A 22,006-nucleotide genomic window follows, 5' to 3' on the forward strand; every position below is an offset into this window, starting at 1 on the left:
GATGAAGATTTTGATAAAGAGGTAGGCAAGAATGGAGATAAAAATAAATCGTAGCACCAAAGATCATTTGATACTTTTTTTCATTTTGTGTTTTCTATACCTCTTGTCAACTTTTCTAATCTCTCTTCATTCCCTCTCTCTCTAAGTATTTAAAAGCCATGGACAGATCCATTCATTCTTCTTAAAAGTTTGGGCCTGAGTATTGGATCCACCAGCTCTTCTTTCATATTTTTTTTATAGGGAACTTCTTCTCATATTTTATATTCATTTTCACTAAGCTTTCTCTCAATATTTCATTCAATTTGACATATTTCATTCATTTCGGACCAAATATGAATAATGAACTATTGTAAAATTGTCCCTCATAGAAAAGATTTCTTACTAAACTTTTTCCTTTCCATATTTGTAAGTTTGTTGCCATGCACTAAATTTTTTTAAAAAAAAGAAAAGAAAAGGGGGAAAATTTCAGCATTGGTTATGCTTGGAACGCCAAGTGTCATTCTCTAACAAGCTCTGCCCAACCAAGAGTGGCATTGCCACAGAACTTCCCGGCAACAATGGTCAATTGTCCATCTTCTTCTGTTTTCTTCCTTCATTTCATATAATACACACAAACATTCCTTCTCTATCTCTATCTCTATCTCCCTCTCTCTCTCTCTCTCTCTCTCTCTCTGTCTCTCTCTCTCTCTCTCTCTCTCTAGCATCAGCCCCTGGGGGAGGTGAAGGAAACTATTTCTTCCTTCATTTCGCCTCTGCTGCTGGTAATCCAATCCACACTTTTTTCTTTGCCTCTTTTCTCTCCAGACCGTGAACCAAAATTTTTGATTACACAAAATCATGTATACAATCATATATAAATATTTAATTCACAGTCGAACAACATAACATGTCACGTACATGATACGAGATCATTGCTTTACATATGCATGTGTAATATGTTTGCATGTGCACATTGTCTTTCTATGTATTTATGTATATGGGTTGGTATGTCATGGGGGCTCTGGTTTCCTGATTTGATTATGTTAAACTATATCTTGCTGATTGGGTGGTAAATTTTTTATTTATTTTTTACATTATGTGGATTGTTTGTTACATGCAATGGCGAAAATTGGCTGCTTTTTTTATGAGGTTGGTTCATTTGGTTTGGGCATGGGAGGTCATCAGGCTGGAATTGTGTTTGATTTGTGTTTCCAATTCTAGTGTGTTATGGATGAAAAAGATTGAATAATTGTTTAAGGCTGCAATGAATTGCACAGAATTGGATTTAATTTTCTTGCTTACAGGCATGGAATCTGATGTAATATGTTCTCTTGATATAGGACTTTCTGTATGGAGTGGATGTTAAATAAATTACAGTGCACATATTTTTCTTTTGCTTCCATTGTCTTTCAAAAAATTTATGTAATGGCACTTGATATGATATTGAAACATGTTTTTTTTCTTCTCAGATGCTAGGATAGAGATCCAGAAATATTGCTGGGATGGCTGTCAGCTTTAGATATTGGGAAGACTGTGTTGATTCCCATGACTTGGAAGAAATGTGGAGCAGTCCTTGTGTAACTGCTGAATGGTTAGATGCTGGAGAGAGCAGAGGACAGAAAGTTCATCTCTCGCGCGATCCCGATGGACAGCCTTTTTTGACACAGACTGAGATGAAGGTGAATTGCAGATGTAATTAATCACATTGAAGGAAATCCTAGTTACTAGCTTAGTATAAGTTGCACTTCATAAATCAACATATTTCTCTCACTGGAGATTTTTCAACTGAATTTCTGATAGCTAAGAAGTTTTACTTTCCTTTTTATTACTGTAAGTATCATTCTGGTAACACTTTTTGATAGCCCAAAAAAATAAAAGACTGAAGACAAAAAGTTTTTGGAATATTTTGATTTGACTTAGAGATTCTAAGACGCAGGTAATTTGCTTCTGAATCTGTTGTCTAATTTACCTTGCATCGTATGGCTCTTTTTCAGATTGTGGCTGAGATCACCATCCGCAGGCACTTTGCTAACCAAATAGATCCCGTATGTTTTCTATGATGAGAACAGATTCGTCTGCTCCCCTTTTTATTATCCTTTCAGTCTCTGATTTCTCTGATATGTTTTCTGTGGAGTGGGAGGAGCTAGTTTAGAGATTTACATGTTACTATATATGTAGCACTAAATTTGATACCGAGATGTCTGGGTTGGTCTATGATGATAGCATGGCCACCCAAAGCCCTGAGTAGAAACAATGTTCATGTTACTTGATTTATTGTCACTTTCCTCTTTCTTGAGAATGCAACTGTCGCATTTTGTTAGTAAACACCAACCCCACCAACCTACATTGCACGCGCAAGGTTTTTTCAATTCGGAGACATTGCAGGCAGATTGTTCTTGTGTTAACAGCGCGGTGAAGTCAATGCAATCAATGGCATTGAGGGGCAATCCACATTGTTGTCATCTTTAATCTCTATAACAAAATGATTGTGATCTTACTTTGAATGATATACCTATTTTCTATCTTCTACTCATGATTGATAGTGCAAAACTTGCTAAGATTTCAGAGGAACGGACCCTTGGCCCACCACTAGGAACATCGATATTGTCCCCAACTTAACCACATGTTTAGCAGGTGTGGCGTTTTATACAAAAGGCCTCGATGTTATTAGGAGTGAAACCATTTAATATATGGGACTTTCTATTTCGTTAAGCTTTCGATGCGGGACTCGTGTATTCTTCAACAAAACTAACATTGAACATGTTTGGCAACATAGAAGTTTATGTTCTGTTCCGGATTGAAAACTTGTTGTTTGTTATGACCATCTATATTTGGGGTTTCTGGTACATCTCCACTCTAAATGTTTATAAAGGGATAACTCTGTTCTGTATGAAAATAATACTTAGAGAGAGTGAAATTTTAATCTTTGGATTTTCTTCTGGAGATCCTTTTTCCTCCTTAACTTTTGCATTCTACTTCTGCTGCAGGATATGATTCGTGCTATTGCTGACCTTGAAAGTGATAGACAGCCCCTTGCTACCCGGTACGATAAAAAAACTAAGTCCACCACTGCAGGGATCATGCAACTTTTACCAAAAACTGCTGACTGGCTAGCTAGGTACCAAAAATATGCACAGATTTCATTTTAAGCACATAACTCTTATACTGAGCAGCAATGTTGTTTATCTACTTTTTATGTTATATTGCTGCAATGAAGTTGAAAGTGCAACTTGCTTGCAGTGATATGGGCTACCAGGTATATGCAGTGCAAGGGAATCCAGATCTTCTGTTCAAGCCTTTTGTAAATGTATATTTTGGTGCCGCTTATCTTAAATGGTTATCAAGCTATGATCAAACGTAAGTTGCAAAATATATAATTTTTTCGTGTTAGGTTGTATGTGGCTAGTACGAATGTGGACTTGGTTGGGTCCATCTTCCAATGGTTTTTGTGATCCTCTACATGTGTCTTACGTGTAGATGTTAAGTAATTAAGATAATTACCATTGTTAGTTCCATGATGAGATATTGATGCTTCAGTCTTTGTTTGCAGAGAAAGAAGTGAAGAATATGTAGTTAGGGCATATAAAGGTGGTACCAAAAAGGCAACTCACAAATCAACTTTGAAATATTGGCAACGGTATCTTTCAGTCAAGGAAAGTCTTCCATCCAGGTTGTTGTCTTCTCTGTATCACTATGATCTGGAACTTTGCTTTAAGCATTTTACAACAGTATTTTTCAGAACAGTATATGAAATATTTTCCACTCAATTGTATAAATATTTGAAATTTTGGTGAAGAAGTATTGAAGCCAATTTAGAAATCGTTGTGCAGTGAAGGATGTTATGTTTTGGTGAACATGTTATGAAGTCTCATTGAAAAGTCGAAACAGGCATTAAATCCTTGTCAGATATATATTCCAGAGCTGATTATGGTGTATTTCTTTTGTGCAGAAAAAGTTTTGAAGGCCGTCCATCTCCAAATGAGGTTTCTACTTCAGCAGCCCCTCATGCTCATGCTCCTCCTCATGCTCCTCCTCATGCTCATGCTGCACCACCCGCACCACACAACGCAGGTTTCTCCTTTTTCTAGTTACAGAGGGAGCTACTGTTACAAATGATTTTGAGTACTTATTTTTTAATACCTGATGTTTGGTGAAACTTTGCTTCTCCTTTAATCTATTGCAGTTCCAAGCATGTAGAATTCTTCAAGAATTCTGAGATATCCCATATCATACATTGAGAAATTTCTTTACTTTATTTCTATTATATTACTAAGCCAAGAAGCTTTTCATCAGGTCATCACATTTACTGGGACTCCAGAGCTTCTCCAGAAGACATGGCAGAAATGTGGAATCATCAAGACGTCGCTAGAGAGTGGACCACAACTGGAGAGAAAAGGGGAAAAGTACGATTCTCCCTTGATGACAAGAAAAGACCATACCTTTCTCGTGTAGAACTGAAGGTACGAATTTCAGGAATTCTTTTTTGTTAGTGCTGTCAATGAAATCAAGATTATATTAAATGCGAAACATGTCACCACAAAACATGTTATTGACTTCTTGCAGGCAGTTGCAGATATCGTACTAACAAAACACTTTAATACAAAGCCAATCAAAGCTGTAAGTGTAACTTCTAACTTGTGAAGTCCGGTTTCTGTAAATGAGATACTTTTGTGTGCCTAAATTTTTTGTTTAGGCATATTTGTCTAAAAGAATGCTCTCGAGGAAAATCCTGGAAGATCATGAAACCATTTGTCATTTCAGTCTTCTCCCTTTTCAGTTTCCTAAGCATTGTTACCTTTGCCCTCACCTCAGTCATCACTTCTTTGTCTTTCTCCGCAGTGTATTTTACTTTGTTTTTCTTCTTTTCGTGGGATTTATTTTTTGCAGTCAGTTCTTGGTGCTCTTGCAGAGGTTATTAGTTTGCGTTTCTTGAATGGCGTTGGACCACGTACTGGAATAATGGGAATCGACTATTCTACAGCTTTATGGCTTTTCATGTATGTCAATCTCATAATCAGAACTAAATTTCTTAATTGGAAAAGAGTTTAAAATCCATCTGTATAGAGAGCCTAGCTTGAAAGATAACTATCTTGACTCATCATGGTTGTTTCTGGTGGTAAATCCACCTATTTACAAATGGTCTGTCTTGAGTTGAGCTTGGACAGCGCCTTAAATTGCCTAGAAAATGAATGAGAAAGAACTTCCATGCAAAATGGGGTCAATTCAATTCATATCAGATCAAATAACTCCTTTAAGAACTATCATTTGCTTGACCCCAGAAACAAAAGACTTCTGTTATGAATGAATAAATATAATTTGGCGTTCTCTTCCCCCTTTGTATAATTGTATTTGCTTTGAACTTTCTCTTTGTGTGCAGGGAGATGGGCTTTAAGGCATACACAATTCATTCTGCTGATGATCTTTCCATGCCATTTGTGTCAATGTACTTTGGTGCAGCCTATTTAGTATGGTTAGTGGAGTATGAAGGAAGGTGAGTCTGTTTAATATCACTGAAATTAATGTCTTTCCTCAGGTTGATGATATTACTGACCAATGTATGCCATAAGCAGGTCAAGAACTCCAGAGTTTGTTGTTCAGGCTTATATCTTGGGACCAAAGAATGTGAATCTTCAAGATTCAGGTCCACAGTGGCTCAAGTTTGAGGAAGCCTTGGGCAAGTACGAAGACACGAAGAAGCTTAAGTACGTCCGTTCCACTTGTTAGTTAAAAATTCAGAATCTTCTGTTTGTATACTGATGAATTAGTCTTATATTTGTAGGGATCAAGGGAGCTGCACTGTCATGTAAGCTGACAAAAACCACCTTGCCACCTTTGATGACAAGGGGTTGCATCCTTTGCATTAAGTGAGAGCATTCTTGAAAAACTCAAATGAATTGAGTGAATGCTGTTACTTGGTTCTCATGTAGAATTGCTTTTGTAATATTTTTGAAGAGTTTTACTCTTTTTTTCTGTATTTTTTTGCGAAAACTGTGTGAGCTGAAGTACAAAAGATGGCACTTTTAAGCGTCTGCTTTCTCAAAAGACAGATAGTTCTGCTTCATTTGCCATAGGTTCAGTCACATTTGAGTCCAATGAAAATTGATGCATCCAATTGAAAAGTAACCCTAATTTGATGATAGGGGTAGTCTTACAATTTAGTCACGAACTTTAAAAATCTTGAATGTATCTACAGGCCGGGCTATAATCTGGGAAGTTGAACAAAAAATATCAGGTTATGAAAAATCAATCATAAGTTTGCATCTTATGAACAAAAGTAACCTCATAAATTTCCAAATGCAATAACATTTTTTCTTTATAACTAATGACCTCCAAGCAATGACCATCAGCCTACAGAAAGTAGTGGCTTCCAGTAATATCTAAAAATGAAAAGAAAAAAAGAATCTATAAAATCTTAAATCAGTACATGTAGAAGCTCTGCTGAGGACTTCAACAACCAGGGTGTAATTGAATATGATTGATATATGGGGCAATGACTTGCTCTTTTCTTTAGGAACTAATAACTTATAGAACTATGGCCTATGGAAACCTTTGGTTTCTCCACAACCCATAACAGAAGAAGGCAGCTTTCCCACTTTCTCCACCCCTGCTTCAAAAACCACTCCCATTCCCATATAGAAATGGGATTCTAAATGGCAATGAAAAGCCCAAACACCTGGATTATCAGCTCTAAATCTCAAAGCAGTCCAGCCATAAGGATGTACTGGCACAGTGTTCTTCATGATTGGATTTACAAGATTGTATTTTCCCACATCCTTCATCATGTCAAACTTGCCTGTTCCATAGCCCAGCACCCAAAAATCATGCCCATGGAGATGCCATGGATGTGTCTCACTATTGTTCACAGTCATAGTGTTTGCATTCTGCAGTATAATATCCACTGTGGTATTGAACTTCAACCTGTATATGCCATTGCTGGAAGTGGCATTTACATTCTCGGCAACGGCGTATATATCATAATTCTTGAAGTCATAGTTTTCTGGAGGTGGGGTTTGATCAAACACATGGTTTAAGTTTAAGTTTTCCTTTAGAGCTATCAAATAAGGTGTGTGGGGGAGATAGAAAGATACATTGTTTAAGGACCATCTATAGTACCCATCTATCTTATTTTGTGTGTTGAGAAGCACAATGACTTTGTCTGAAGTGAGAGCGGGGGAGTGAATGAAACTTTTGTGGGCTTTGATACTAAGGCTCTGTGCCAATCTTGGTACACTGTCATTCCATAGAGGGCCTGTGGTTGGCAGAGTTGGAGGGGATTTCTTGAAGTATTTTGGATAATAATTGAGGATTGCTAAGCCAGTTGGGGTTGCAGGTTTTCTGCTAACTACATTTGTAGTCACCCAGTAGTTTCTTGATGGGTCTTGGTTTGCTGTTACTAGGACAGAATATGTCTCACCAGAGTAAATATATAGGTTTTTAGTCTGAAATGGCTCCACATAATGCCCATCAGCTTCAACAACAGTCATATTGTGACCCTGCATTAAAAAAAAGTTTGTTACTAACAAGGATAAGCTTTATAATATCTACACATTTGAAACTTTCAAAGACTTGGTGAGGTTTAAGTTACCTCAATTTGGAAGTTGAGAGCTGATAGAGAGGTCAAGCTACCAATCCTTAACCGATATGTTTTGTCAGGGATGATTGTCAATATATAGGGAGAACATTCTGGGTTTGTTGTGTTACAGACTCCGACTTCTAGGCTAGGAGTTGCTAGTAGAGAGCAGTTGAACCTCCCTCTTCCATTAATCAGAAGTGACTGAAAAGTTAATGGAATTTGAATTATCAACAATGCAAAATAGTTTATATGTAATTTCAATTAATGGATATAATCATTTACCTGAGGCTCCCCAACCCAAACAAAAGGTATGGAAGACAAGCCAACAGCTTGCTCATAAGTGCTTTTGTGGAACCAGTCATTAAGGATAATGCTTCTGTCATAATCATAGGCAAAGGGCTCAGATTCTCCATTAGGAACAGAGACAGTAATGGATCCGTATAACCCAGCTTCCCTTTGAATTCCATAATGTGCATGGTATAGATATGACCCTGCCTACAATTGTTGTATGATGAATTAAAACATTGTTTATAATCAGAAACATATTCACAAAGCTGGTGCGGATATGTAAACAATGGGCAATGTTTTCTTCTCACATTTGTAGCACGCGATGTTGTCAAACTATCAATCTAGTGCCGTAAATTGAAATATGAATTCACATAATCAACGGTCCAGATTGGCAGTTTAGCAACATAACATACCAGACTGTTTGACCAGAAAAATCCCCCGCAAACAATATAAAAGTTTACTCATTGGAAACTCACCCTATCCACAACAAACTTGTATATGAAGGTATCTCCTGGAAAAATAGGACATTGAGTCACACCTTCTGTTCCATCACTCCAAGGTGTTCCAATCTGCAATTTATATACAGAAAACGAAAGCAAACAAAAAAGTTCACATCTAAATTTTTTTATATCCAAATGCTGACTTGAAAATGAACAACAGAGTACGAAACTACCTGTCGAATTCCATGCCAGTGGATTGCTACATTCTCGGTTAACAAGCTATTCTTAAGCTCAACTACAATTGTGTCACCCTGCTGTGCCAAGATTTTTGGTCCTGGGGTTCCTCCATTAATGGTTATGGCCAGCTTCTTAAAGCAATCTGGAGATTTGTACTCATACTTCACCTCCCATCTGTAATGCCGAATTCTAGCTTCAACTGTCACGACAGCTACCAAAGAAATAAAATGACATAAAGCCAACAGCTTCACCAAACTTCTGTGTGCTAAAATCTCAACCATGTTTGAGGCTTTCAAACTCAGAAAGCTTGAAGAAGCTTGTACAAACAACATAGTTCTGGCAGTATATATAAATAGAAATATACATCTTACTGAAAAATTATTGGTTTGGCATGAAACTGTGTATCCAAGTCTCAGTCAATCTGAATGGTTAATAGAATATTCAAAATCTTTTTTAACTTTCCAGCTTACATTTTCCAAAAGGATGTGGAGCGCATGCTTTCTCTGTAGATGTGACTGAAAGCAATGCAACTAAGCCCTCTAAAAGCACTTTCCACAGCAGAATATAAAGATTTCTCTGGCATAATGCATTAAAGTATTGATCTCTTGAAAACTGAGGGCAGATCAAAACCACATAGTTAACAAAGATTTCTTTTCTTTTTTGGGGAAATTAAACCGAAGACTTTCTGTTCCTCATTGCATTATCTTTATCATACACTTTGCTTTGTGAACTGTCAAATTTGTTGGTCAATGGCAATGTAGGAAATAGAATATCTGGAGAAAAAATCTGTAAAAGATGCACACGGGAGGAGACACAAAAACGCGTTACAAGCTAAGTTAAGATAATAAAAGTTGTGAAAAGGCTAAATTTCTGTCTAATTATGTACAGATCTTGCTTGTCCATAGTTTGTAAAATATGACTAAAATGATGAGACAGAAGAAAACACAAGAGAGGTTCTTCAATCAATGCTTAGTCTCTGGCCTTGGACTTAGCGAACTGTTGAACATTGGATATGATTGAGTTCATCATTGATTCAGGGTACTCATGTGGGTTGGTTTAATGATCCCACGCCACCATGCATACTCTGCTCACATATTTGAAGTACTTGAAAGAAAGTACTGAAAAATTGAAGCAAACGTTAAGGAGCTTGTAGTTTAAGTGAATTTATCTCTGTATCCGAAGTTCTATTTTCTCCCTCTCTCATTTTGTAAAAAACTTGCAATTTAAGCAAGTTTATCCGTGTATCCGAGGTTCTATTTCCTCGAGGTCTAGCTAAGCCCACTAGATTCTCATACAAAGAAGGCCCAACAGCCAGAGGAGGACAATCAAAGGGCCTCAAGAGCAAACAAAATGTCAAATTTGAAAATGGCGGTGGAAGCAAATATTCTACCAATTGTTTCTTGTGAGATAAGCCTTGACCACAGAAAGGTTTTATTGACCATCTACCACTCCACCATTCAACACTCCAACCTTTTTTTTTTTTGGTCGGTTTGTTTCTTTTTGCAAGCCAAGATTGAGAATCAAATATATTCTTTAACATATGCTAAATACAAGAAAAAGGATGAATTAATTAATTAATTTGAATGGTCAATAAATGATTGGCAAGCCGTCTGTATTTTTTTTCTTCTAATATTTTTTATGGGAATTTTGTAAAATTCTTATTGGGTTTGAATACTTTGACATTGTTTTAGCTCCAAGAAAAAAAAAAGACAAATTGGACCGACCAGATTCTTCAAATATAATTGCTGAGGAGGACATCTTGACCGTCCATGGCCAATTCCAAGCTTCTTAAAAAAAAAAAAAAAAAAGGTTAAAAAAGTATGTAATTATCTTGACTATAAATATTATTTTAAATGGACCGCTGATAGAATCCCTATGTATTCATTAATATCTTGACTATATTCAGAACAAGGAGATGAATATTAAATTGGCAGAGAGCGTGCGATGTGATCTAAGAGATTGGAAATTTAATGTCACGTGCGGCGTCACGTGATTTACTAATTAAGTGAAGGAGTGAATTGGGGTAGGATGTGCCCAAGCCTATATTGAGCTTGCGGCTTTGGGAGCCTGTGATCGTAGTCAAATAATAATTCTTCATAAATTGGTTTATATGTATTTTTTTTAATCAAGATTTATGGTTTACATTAGAAATTTAAGTTGTTTTTTTTAGTACAAGCGACTAGAGGAGGGGGATTTACACAAATATATTCATTAAGTGTCTGGAATTTCGAACCTCTGCCTACATGAATGGATATGAAAGAGCTCAACCAACTAACCTACACCCTACTAACTCCGAAATATTAGAACTTTAAGTTTGAAGGGAGTAATTTTGGACATAAGTAGACTATCAACACAATATGCAAGAGCTCCAAAAAGGATCATGCATTAATTTTGGACATGTATTTCCTGAATAAAATGAAAGTAAAGAAAACATTCCCAAAAATATGAGCAAAGATCCAACAGTTTTTATTTTTATAAGATAGGTTAGAGCCTAAAATGTATGGGAGTTAATAACACATTACATAAAGATTTTGCAATATAATTACATCTATTTTCAGAAACTTGTTAATGAAGTCCCGTTACTTGAAAGGGCCATGATTACCTCAAGTGTATATATGACTACGCCTCTCTTTCTATATGAATCGTAATATTATATTATAAATTTTGTCTCACCTAAAACAGTTTGAAAAGAAGGGTTGATTTTCTAGAGTATTTTTCTTACTATGTCACCCCAAAATGTTTTCTTGGAAAGTAGGCACACAATTTCATTTGAGGCAAATCTTTTTCAAATAGAAAGTGAAATGCGAGCTCACTGCAAGATCCATGGGGACTCTCTTTAGGCTAGTCCTCCTCCCTCTTAACCAACTTCGCCTACTACCTAGTCAACTTGTACATATCTACATGGCAATTTACGTAAAAACGCAACCCAAGAGGGGTAATCCGGGAAAACCAACTCTGTCTTCGCTCATTTGACTTAGCATCAAAGCGAATAAATAAATGAATTAATGTGTTTAACATGATTTTGCAGGAATTAAAAGACAAGAAAGCAAAAGCCTTATGAGTTATGAGCAGTTGTTTCATTTCTAGGTAGCCGAAACAATCCAAAAATTTCAATAGAAAGAGCGAGAAAGTGAGGGAAAGTGAGGGAAAATCTTATTCCTTTCTTTCGAATTTGTGTTCTTTGAGCTGCAGTCACAAAGACTCCTCCTTTTCCGCTAATACAGTAATGGTGGCTGGTTCACTCAAGCCCTCGCGAACCAAAGATATACTGTGAGAGCTTTTCAGCTACAAAAGCATTGTTCTTTCAGGTACTTGAGGCTAAATTTATTTTTATTGTTTTTGATCTAGTTGTAGTATTGGTTTTTGGGTTTCTTTGATTTTGATCTGTGAGTGATTCAAGTTGTTTTTTATTATTGGTGTATGCGTATATTCATGCATTTCTGTGTGTTTTTGTGCATTGTATTTCATGGCACTGAATACAGGTTGAAGGTAGTTTAATTTGTTTATGATTATTGACTGGTTAAGAAATTTTTTATTAATCCAATAAAATAGAGAGAATAATTAATAAAGTTGTTTTATTGGTAAAATTTTTAATTGGTTCCTTCAATGAGTTAATAGTCCTCCACCGGATAGATGTTTCTGCGGTAATAAACTAATCAAGCTTAACATTGAACAATATATCCTTTCATTCTTCTCTTTTGTTTTCCTTGGATTTTACTATGCAGCAGTAGTTCTTTAGCTTTGGTTTCTCATAGTGAGGGCAACTGACTAACAATAATCATAAAATAGAGAAAATACGCTACGCGTTGTGATTAGAGTTGGTTAAAGTTGAAGGTGATCACTGCAGGTTTGAAGAAGCTAGTTAACTAAGCTAGGTAGAATTTTAGGTCTAAATGTGTTTATGCATGGCCTTCATGATTTAACAATCCTTTCCAATAGGGTAGGAAGAAGGACTTCTTACAGTATGATCTGTCTTTTCAAACAAAATTAGAAAGAATGTAATACAAGAAACTTAGGCATCTAATTGAAGTTTTAATAAGATCATTCTGACTGTAATGGAGGCTGGAGAACAAGTTTCCCTTTGTGTGTTCAATAAACATTGGTGTTTGTGTGGTCTGTCATTACTGTAACATAAGTCATGAACATGGTGGAAACTGTGGACACGTCAGTGTTAATTACTTAGATGGTTACATGTGAGCATTAGCACTCCATGGACAGTGACACTGAGTATATTGCAATACGCCCATGCTAGAAAAATAGTTTCTATATGACTTGCACATTTTTGGTTTTTTTACAAGGAAATGACAGATGATACAATAAAAGTTGCCTTTTTTTTTCTTCCTTCTAGTTCTTTGATAAATTAAAATGTGGAGGATAACACATCTTCCTCATATTTTTCACTTCTGTTACTGAAAGTAAGAAAAAGATCTACTAATATACATATTTTACCTAATGAAGCATTTTCAAGATTGCTGAAGCTTCTGGGTTCTGTCTAGATAATAGGGACTGGAAACTTATTGAAGCTTGTTTGTCGTTTCAGTTTTCTCTCTTTGGAGAAATCAGCATTACTGCATGTCATAGGAGTTGTCTGCAAGCAATCGATATATTGAATGAGTTTTTGTTAGTATTTTGGTGTTGAGGTTAATCCCAATTAAGGTGAGGAAGAAATTCAAACAATGGTATGACAATTAATAACGCATAGACAGTTCCAATACAATTCCATGGAACCTGGAAAGGATGAATTCCAACCTGCATCCCAGTCATATTTGCAGGACTCTCTGAGCAGCAGCATGCATACTGATATGAGATCTAATGACCTTAATATACCAGAAATTAAACCTGTACATAATTACTCCATACAGACTGGAGAGGAGTTTGCTCTTCAATTTATGCTTGATCGAGTGAACCCCAGGAAGCCTTTGAATCCGAATGCTGTTGGTGATCCAAGTTATGCAACAGATTATATTGAACTAAAAGGAATTTTAGGAATCAGTAATACAGGGTCTGAGAGTGGGTCAGATACTTCAATGCTCCCTTTAGCTGAAAAAGGGCCAAACCAGTTTGAAAGAAACAGGTCATCTTTACATGATGACAGGAATAACTATGCGTCAGTTCAATCAGTACCGAGAGCTTCATCAGGCTATGAAAATAGTCATATTCATCGATATGCCTCTTCTGGAGCCTCTGATAGTTCATCAATGAAAATGAAAGTTCTCTGCAGCTTTGGAGGTAAAATCTTACCCCGACCAAGTGACGGAAAGCTCAGGTATGTTGGAGGTGAAACACGCATTATCCGTATAAGAAAGGACATTTCCTGGCAGGAGCTTATACATAAAGCTTTATCAATTTATAATCAAGTGCATGTAATTAAATATCAGCTTCCTGGAGAGGATCTTGATGCCTTAGTTTCTGTATCTTGCGACGAGGATCTGCTGAATATGATGGAAGAATGGAATGAACTAGAAGATAAAGAAGGACCACAAAAGCTTAGGATGTTTTTGTTCTCCATGAGTGATCTGGATGATGCTCAGTTTGGTCTGCACGGTGTGGATGGTGATTCTGAGGTTCAGTATGTAGTTGCTGTCAATGGAATGGACCTGGGGTCGAGAAAAAACTCGACTCTACTTGCTATGACGAGCACTTTAACAAATAATTTGGATGAGTTAAATGGACAGAATATTGAGAAGGAGACAAGTAGGGTTGCAAAAGACTCAATACAGGTAGGCACTTCAAGTTTAACTGGCAATATTGTTTCATCAAGAACCGTTCAGTCTTCTGAACCAATGCTACCTAACTTTTCAAATGCCTATGACACGTATCCTCATTTTCAGCATAGCCAGGTGATGCATTATGGACAAAATGTGCAGTACTCGTTGCACAATGGCCATACCCTCCCAAGTCACTCCCCATTTGGAGGAACTACTGTTTCAGTGCCTCATCATGGAATTATGAATCAACAAGGAGGTTCAATTGAAGAGCAGCCATCTAGTCGCTCAAGAGAACAAAATTTTGAGATGCCAGTAAAGCAGGTGAAACGTGATGGTTCACTGCAGCAAGAGAGTGATCCTGAAAAACTTCGCCCCTCGGGGAAAGAGCACTCTGTCCCTTTACAGCTGTATGATGGTAATTTGATGAACCATCTTCCTGTTGAAGAAGCATCAAAAGATGAAAGAAAGTACCAGGAACCTGAAAAGGTTGCTTCATCAATTGATTCTGGGAACCCAGTGCTGGTTCATAAATCCAGTGAAATTGAACATAATTCCACATCTGGCAATGCATTTGCTCCTGCTTATGCTGACCATTTGTCTAATGGAGTTGATTTCAATTACCAAGAGCCAGCTGTGCTTCCTAAAAGAGTCTACTACTCAGAAAGAATTCCCAGGGAGCAGGCAGAGTTGCTGAATCGTTCATCAAAATCTGATGATTCTCATGGTTCTCCGTTTCTCATAACTCATTCTCATTCTGATGTCACCCAGAAGGATCCAATCACGGAAGGAGTTAACAAATTGCATGAACATGGAAACCTTGCTCCCCAGACTGAACAGTCTACCCCAACGGTATATGTGGATGCTCAAACTGTTGATGATGGACTTGCCCAACTTCAGAAGTACAAAGAGTTTGCTGATTCAATTTCTCAGATGAATGCAAAGCTTTTGCAAGATACAGATGGCGAACTAAAGCGGGCATTACCAACCCATGTGGATAATATAGAGACTGCAAAAAGGGATAGGATTCTTGAGTCTGACCAAGAAACAAACTTCCCTAAAGATAGCCATAAGAATAACATTGTAGAAGCTGGATCACATATAAGTGGGATACCTTCTGTAAAGCACCAGGAGCTTTCTGCATCTAATCATTCTGAGCTTAATCAGGAAGAGGCCACTGGCAAGGATCCAAGTACTGTTGATACTATGGGCCGTGCTCAGCCCATTACTTTGACAGGGAAGTTGTCTAAAGATGTTTCTCAAGAAACAGCTCCAGTTGGTGCTTCTACTCCAGTGGAGGGAGACATCATTATTGATATTGAAGAACGATTTCCTCGTGATTTCCTGTCTGATATATTCTCCAAGGCAGTACTTTCTGAAGACTCCCCTGATTTTGGTTTGCTGCAAAAGGATGGAACTGGTTTGAGCTTAAATATGGAAAATCATGAACCTAGACGCTGGTCATATTTCCAGAAGTTGGCACAAGAAGGGTTTGATAAAAAAGATGTTTCTCTTATTGACCAGGATCTTGGTTTTCCGTCTGTGATTGGAAATGATGTGGAAGGAGATGGTAGATCTTATCATCTCACACCATTAATAGCAGCTGGAGTTTCAATGGTCCATGTGGATTCTCAGCCTAAATTTGCGGAAGACATTCAAAAAGACTTGCCTGGAATGACCCAAGCTGAAACAACAGTTCTGCATTCTAATTATGATCAACTCCAAGTGAAGGACACCGAAAGTATGCAGTTTGAGGGAATGATGGAAAACATAAGAGCGCAAGATTCGGAGTATGAGGTAGTCTTTTGATCAGGTCTCATTTTTCTTAACAAATTGCCCCTTTGCTAACAATGTTCCCATAACTTGGATGTAGGAGGGGAATTTTGCAAGCAGAAAAGCTGGTTTGCCTCCTTTAGATCCTTCTCTGGGAGATTTTGATATCAGTACCTTGCAGGTGTGATGCTTACATGTTAAATAATTTGCTATAAGAGTTTTCTCTTTTTAACTTGGTTAAATGAAATATCTGTCTATTAAGTGATTGGCTATACACAAAGCTATACAAAAAGTTTACTTCGTTCGAGTGTGATGCTTACATGTTAAATAATTTGATATAAGAGTTTTCTCTTTTTAACTTGGTTAAATGAAATATTTGTCTATTAAGTGATTGGCTATAGAAAAAGCTATACGAAAAGTTTACTTCGTTCGAGTGGGTGTAGCTCTTAGTAGAAAGTTTTGCTTTGTTCTCATTTCCCTATCCACCTCCCTCTCCCTAACCCCCCTGATTTAGACAACAAATATAGTGCTTTGCATTGATGAGACCTGGCTATTCCATATTTTAAGAAACAAAAATTTTCAATGTTGTTAGAATTTGGCTTAGGATTTGGATCTGGATAATAATGTCAAATAGCCCTCCTATTAGTATCAGAAAATGAGAATATCGCATCATTTTGTGTTCATTCCCATTTCGTCACAGTTTCTTCTAATTGAATAAATCTCACATGTATGTCAGGAAAACCATTATATGCAAGCATAGTGAATATCTTATGTCATGAAAGGATGAATTGAGGTTGGGATAAAAAAGAAAGAAACATTACGTTCAATATTGTCCTCATCCAAAAGAAAAACTACTTGTGCATGCATACTTGGGCACATGGACACACACACACACAGAGAATCATCCCTAATGTTTAATATGCAATGTTTTATCATTCATTAATTATACTGTGGAGATTTTGAGTAATCTCTATGGGCTTCAGGTGTTTCACTGTTGTTAAAGCATTTGGTCCCCCAGTTAATTGGTTATTCATTTTCTTTTATACATCTACACAAACTTGCTAGTAAATGCACTGGATCTGTTATTTTGGTATTGGTTAACCTACTTTTGACAACAGTATCGACTTTCCATTTGACATCTCTTTGATTCTTTCTTCTTCGTGCACATGATAGTTGATAAAGAACGATGATCTCGAACAGCTGAAGGAACTAGGTTCTGGTACATTTGGGACTGTGTATCATGGAAAATGGAGGGGCAGTGATGTTGCCATTAAGAGACTAAATAAGAGCTGCTTCACTGGGAGATCATCAGAGCAAGAGAGATTGGTAGCCTTTCTTCCCCACCTCTGAATTGTGCAATGAAATTCACATTTATTGAAAAGCTTGTGGACGAAATATATTCTAATATTTATGTTGCTTCTGTGACACAATAATATTTTCCTTTTCAAGGCCATAATGGTATTTCTTACCCAATTGTCAGAGTATAGAGTTCTGGCGGGAAGCTGACATTCTTTCAAAGCTTCACCATCCAAATGTTGTGGCGTTTTATGGTGTAGTGCAAGATGGACCAGGGGGAACACTTGCTACCGTAACTGAGTACATGGTTGATGGTTCTCTTAGGCATGTCTTGCTTCGAAAAGATAGGTAATGATCCATTGATGCTGTCCTATACGTTTCTGCTTTGTTTCATGCGCTCAGATCATCATGGCAATACTAGACAATCATGAAAGTACACTAAGCTTTTGATGTATTTTTATCTGTATGTTTCAAGTTCACTGTTTCTGAATGGCAGCAGTTATTTCGTTAATTTTCACCTTCTTTCTTTTAATCTTATTATGCAGGTATCTTGATCGTCGCAAGCGACTAATAATTGCTATGGATGCAGCATTTGGAATGGAATATTTGCACTCAAAGAATATTGTGCATTTTGACTTGAAGTGTGACAACTTACTTGTGAACCTAAAAGATCCTGTACGGCCAATTTGCAAGGTAATTATCATGAAGTTATCAATACTAGAAATGGTTAACTTTCTCTGTTAGCAACTTACCATGAGTAACAACAATAATATGTGTTTCTTCCCAGGTCGGTGATTTTGGGCTTTCGAAAATCAAGCGAAATACCCTGGTTTCTGGTGGCGTACGGGGAACGTTACCATGGATGGCACCAGAGTTGCTGAATGGCAGCAGCACTAAGGTATCTGAAAAGGTAAGATTTCTGTTTAAGTTTTATTTTTACAATGGAAATAGAAATAGATAAATAGTGAGGGATAGAGTGTGTATCAATTTAGCCCATTTAAATATAGGGCAGTCTGCAGCTAACGTGATTGAAGTCTCTTACTGGATCTCTTTCTAGTTTTAATAAAAATGTCAAATTGGTGAAGTTGTTCTTATGATTTTTTTTTGTTTGTTTGTTTGTTTGTTGTTCTTCATCTCTTGTTCTCTCTTCCTTCTGTTTCTTCCAGTGTAGAAAGAAACTTATTAACATATATATTTTTTCCTCGGATCTGAATGATTTCGGATTAACCTGGTACATTCGCATATCTAGGGACTTCATTGCTTCCCTTGTCTGACTCTTGATAAAATGCTGTAGGTTGATGTATTCTCCTTTGGTATTGTCTTATGGGAGATTCTTACTGGCGAGGAGCCATATGCCAACATGCACTATGGAGCAATTATAGGTGATTGTTTTACTCTATTGTTTTGGTTGAGCTTGAGCTTGCATGTCAATATTGTTGCACCATCAAAGACTGATGTTTGCCTCACGGTTAACTTAATTTCAATTTGTTATTATTACTCTCTCTCTCTCTCTCTCTCTCTCTCTCTCTCTCTCTCTCTCATGTATGTATGTATGTATGTATATAATTATTAACTCACTGCTACAGATTTAAGTGTTTTGAATTTCTTTTAATACATGCAGGAGGTATTGTAAATAACACATTGAGACCCACCATTCCAAGTTATTGCGATCCTGAATGGAGAGTGCTTATGGAGCAGTGTTGGGCTCCTAATCCTGCGGCCAGGCCATCTTTCACAGAGATCGCCGGTTGCTTACGAGTAATGACTACAGCTGCTAGCCAACCCAAAGCACAGGGTTATAAGGCTTCTAAATGATCATTTGAACACAGTTGTGGCGTTTTTGCATGCTTTAGACATGATACATTTATTCATTCAATTGGTACCTCATAAGATAGTGTGTATGATATTGTATTTGGAGCGCAGATCCACGATTTTCCACTTTTTTCTGGAATGGAATAGGCTCCTTTCAAGTAATTTTCTTTTATTTTGCTTTCTACCCCTGAAACTCACAAAATTGTAGTAGAATGTTTTAGCTTCACAAAGAGAATGCACGGTTGCAAGTTGGTTTCTACTATTCTTACAAATGCATTTTCTACTAGCCTTCAACATTTCTGATTTACTATAACTTCTTATTTGGTAGGCCAATTTTGCTATAAATGGGGCCTTCAAAGAGCTTTGTATTAGAGCACCTTGACTGGTTTATTTGGTCCCAAGCAAATAGCAATCTTCAAAGCTACAATGCTAATTTTATAACTGAAGTGCATTGAGCCCAAGTGAGAGCACTAGGAAGATCTTTAGAAACCAAATTTCTATCATCACTGGGATCTTTGATTAGAAGATAACTCATTTTATTACTTTCCAATAATAAAATAAAATGACTGCCAATGGCTTAACCAAATCAGCTGCAACGTCGGCAAATGATATCATGGAGGAGGCTAGGAGGAAGAAGCATTGTGCACATGCCATGCAGAAGCCAGCATTATGGGCCTGCCTTTCCATCCAAGGAGGAGGCAACCCTTCTCACTAGCCAAAGTGTACCCATCGCAGCCATAAACAGATAGCATCATCCTTGCTTGACTTGTACACTTCAACCCCATCACTTGAAACCCAGCGCGGCCTAATTGCCTTCTCCATTGGTCTGCCCTTTCGTGCCTCTCGATCCGATTTAAGCCCTCAAAAGCAACAATGTTTCTAATTTCGTCGGCGAAGTGCTGCCTCTCTATCTTCATCCTCTGAGGGCTATTTCGTGGGAGGCTAGCATCGAGTGAGTCGAAAATGGCAGAATAAAAGTGAAGAGACTCGAGGAATCTCCCAAGGAAAAATGGCCCATTATGATTTGCATCTTGTTCCACCAATGTAAGAACAGTTGGACCTAATTTCTTCAAGGCTTGGAGGATTGCCTTCAGAGAGCCTCTACTCTCTTTAACATACTTATGCAAGTGCATGATGCTATTGACAAATAATGCTTCTCCTTCTCTCAAGTCCAGGTTCTCTCTAGTTAGAAGTGATGGTTTTACTGGTTCTGATATCATGTTGAATTCTGTTGGTATGCCTAGTGAGCTAGCCTCCTCCACCAGGGCTTTCATGCCGGCTTCAAGTTCAAACACATTGTGATCTTCAACGAGTCCCGTGATTCGGAGCTTCTTAGGCGGGCCCTCCGGCCTTGATGCCAGGGTTCTTATCAAGGATGGCCACTGAAGAGTGTGTTCCATTCCCAAATCAATGATGTGCAGGTTTTCCTTCCCTTGTGCTGCTTGACATATAGCTTCATTTGCAACCATGAAGCCAAAAGCTATGTAAGGAGTTGTTTGGTTAAGGAGTTGAAAAGCTTCCAATTTCTCCTCCCTAGAGGTCAAAGAGACATCCATAGTATCATTGTTGAATGTACCATTTATATTGACATTATGAAGAAGAGAAAGCCTTGACCTCAATCCCATTGCAAAGCAGGATGAGACTCTCTGCAAAGAATCACCCCAAGGACTAACTGAAGCCCAAATTTGGCTGAGCAAAGATTCTGCAAGTTTGGTGTCCCTGCAGCCCACAGCCTCAGCACAAGCCAACAACATGTGCACCAAGTGAAGCCCTTGGTCCACTCCATGGCTCACCTCTTCAACACTAGGCACCATATTAGTTTCTCCAACTCCAAAATCCTCAGCCAAGCCACCCATCTCCATGTCATCTCCTTCCATCATCATCAGAACATCTCCATACATATCATCCACCATTGAAAATGTCTCCATCCCATCTTGATCATAATAATCAAAACTTTGTTGCTTCTCCAGGGATTGAATATCATCATCCCCACAATGATCCATATTGATGAAGCTGTCAACAAAGTCATCTACCTCTGAGGCTGGCAAGCAAGGAGGGCTTGTGGTCTCAGAGGGTGAAGAAAACTCAATCTCATTCAGTATTTCCTCCCATTCTCCTCCTTGTTCTTGCTGAACTCTTGCTGGACAAAACCTTTCGAATGGCGAGATCGTGGTTGAGACTCTCATGGAAGGGGAAAGAGAGCCAACCATTGAAGTCTTCCATTGCTAGCTTTTGGAGGAGATTGACTGGAGAGAAGAGTAAGGCAATAAAAGAGATTAGAGATCTTAGGAACTTGGATGGTTCCCCTACTCAGTGTGTAAAATGGATGTTCCTTTATTTACTATGCTGAGCTAGAATATTCCCTTTGTTTTGAGGTGATGGACAATGATCTCTCCTACAAAATAAACTATTCTATGGAGAGCAATGGTTAGATATATATATATATATATATATATATATAAGGTGAAAATAATACATTTTCGTAGATGTGACCCTAAAAAAACACCGCTGATTCTTGCAGATGGGTTGCTGAGCTTTGACATTTTGAGACATTAAAAAATCTCACCATGTTTCTATGCATCATATTTGGCTTCCTCCTCAAAGGGAACTAAGGTGGAAACAGCAAGTTTTTTCTTGTTATTGGATGTAGAAAGGTTCAAGGAATATGAATTTGTGCTGCAAATTTAGTAGCCGGCCTCGAAAGACAAACAGTTTGGGATTTTTGGGTCGGTAACCTCAACCAAGATGTGGGCTCCACAGTTTATGATTTAGTGTCATTTGTTGTTTGTCTCTAAGTCATTCTCAGCTAGGTCGGCCAACAAGCAATGAGACATAGGAGGTGGCTTCTGGTTGCAACCAATTTGGTTTGCTTCGTGTTTATTATCTAGACGACTAGGTTATAG

General features: G+C 37.6%; 3 protein-coding genes and 1 pseudogene across 4 annotated transcripts; 2 read left to right on the forward strand and 2 right to left on the reverse strand.

Annotated features, from left to right (window-relative positions):
- LOC18781445 lies at window positions 373-6,082 on the forward strand. The gene is made up of 13 exons (XM_020561586.1): window positions 373-761; window positions 1,449-1,658; window positions 1,974-2,024; window positions 2,967-3,097; window positions 3,220-3,336; window positions 3,530-3,649; window positions 3,929-4,050; window positions 4,273-4,439; window positions 4,543-4,596; window positions 4,867-4,976; window positions 5,357-5,470; window positions 5,550-5,681; window positions 5,759-6,082. Exons 2-13 carry the CDS (start codon window positions 1,482-1,484, stop codon window positions 5,784-5,786), a joined length of 1,323 nt encoding a protein of 440 aa, XP_020417175.1. The 5' UTR covers window positions 373-761; window positions 1,449-1,481; the 3' UTR covers window positions 5,787-6,082.
- Window positions 6,260-8,839, reverse strand: LOC18779252 (L-ascorbate oxidase). The gene is made up of 5 exons (XM_007214604.2): window positions 8,514-8,839; window positions 8,317-8,409; window positions 7,835-8,047; window positions 7,565-7,753; window positions 6,260-7,472 (listed from the first exon to the last, which is right to left on the reverse strand). The coding sequence occupies exons 1-5, from the start codon at window positions 8,796-8,798 to the stop codon at window positions 6,510-6,512; spliced, it is 1,743 nt and encodes a 580-aa protein (XP_007214666.1). The 5' UTR covers window positions 8,799-8,839; the 3' UTR covers window positions 6,260-6,509.
- LOC18781393 lies at window positions 11,539-19,389 on the forward strand. 2 transcript variants are annotated; one of them, XM_020561587.1, is made up of 10 exons: window positions 11,539-11,825; window positions 13,058-14,237; window positions 14,349-16,019; window positions 16,096-16,176; window positions 17,169-17,321; window positions 17,476-17,639; window positions 17,837-17,984; window positions 18,079-18,201; window positions 18,586-18,673; window positions 18,913-19,389. In XM_020561587.1, the coding sequence occupies exons 2-10, from the start codon at window positions 13,239-13,241 to the stop codon at window positions 19,104-19,106; spliced, it is 3,621 nt and encodes a 1,206-aa protein (XP_020417176.1). In that variant the 5' UTR covers window positions 11,539-11,825; window positions 13,058-13,238; the 3' UTR covers window positions 19,107-19,389. The 2 variants fall into 2 exon arrangements, with proteins under 2 accessions (XP_020417176.1, XP_007213726.1); XM_007213664.2 differs by having other exon boundaries at window positions 13,058-16,019.
- Window positions 19,676-21,423, reverse strand: LOC18780467 (annotated as a pseudogene).

This window comes from Prunus persica, chromosome G4, assembly GCF_000346465.2.
Source record: "Prunus persica cultivar Lovell chromosome G4, Prunus_persica_NCBIv2, whole genome shotgun sequence".
Classification (NCBI taxonomy): Eukaryota; Viridiplantae; Streptophyta; class Magnoliopsida; order Rosales; family Rosaceae; genus Prunus; species Prunus persica.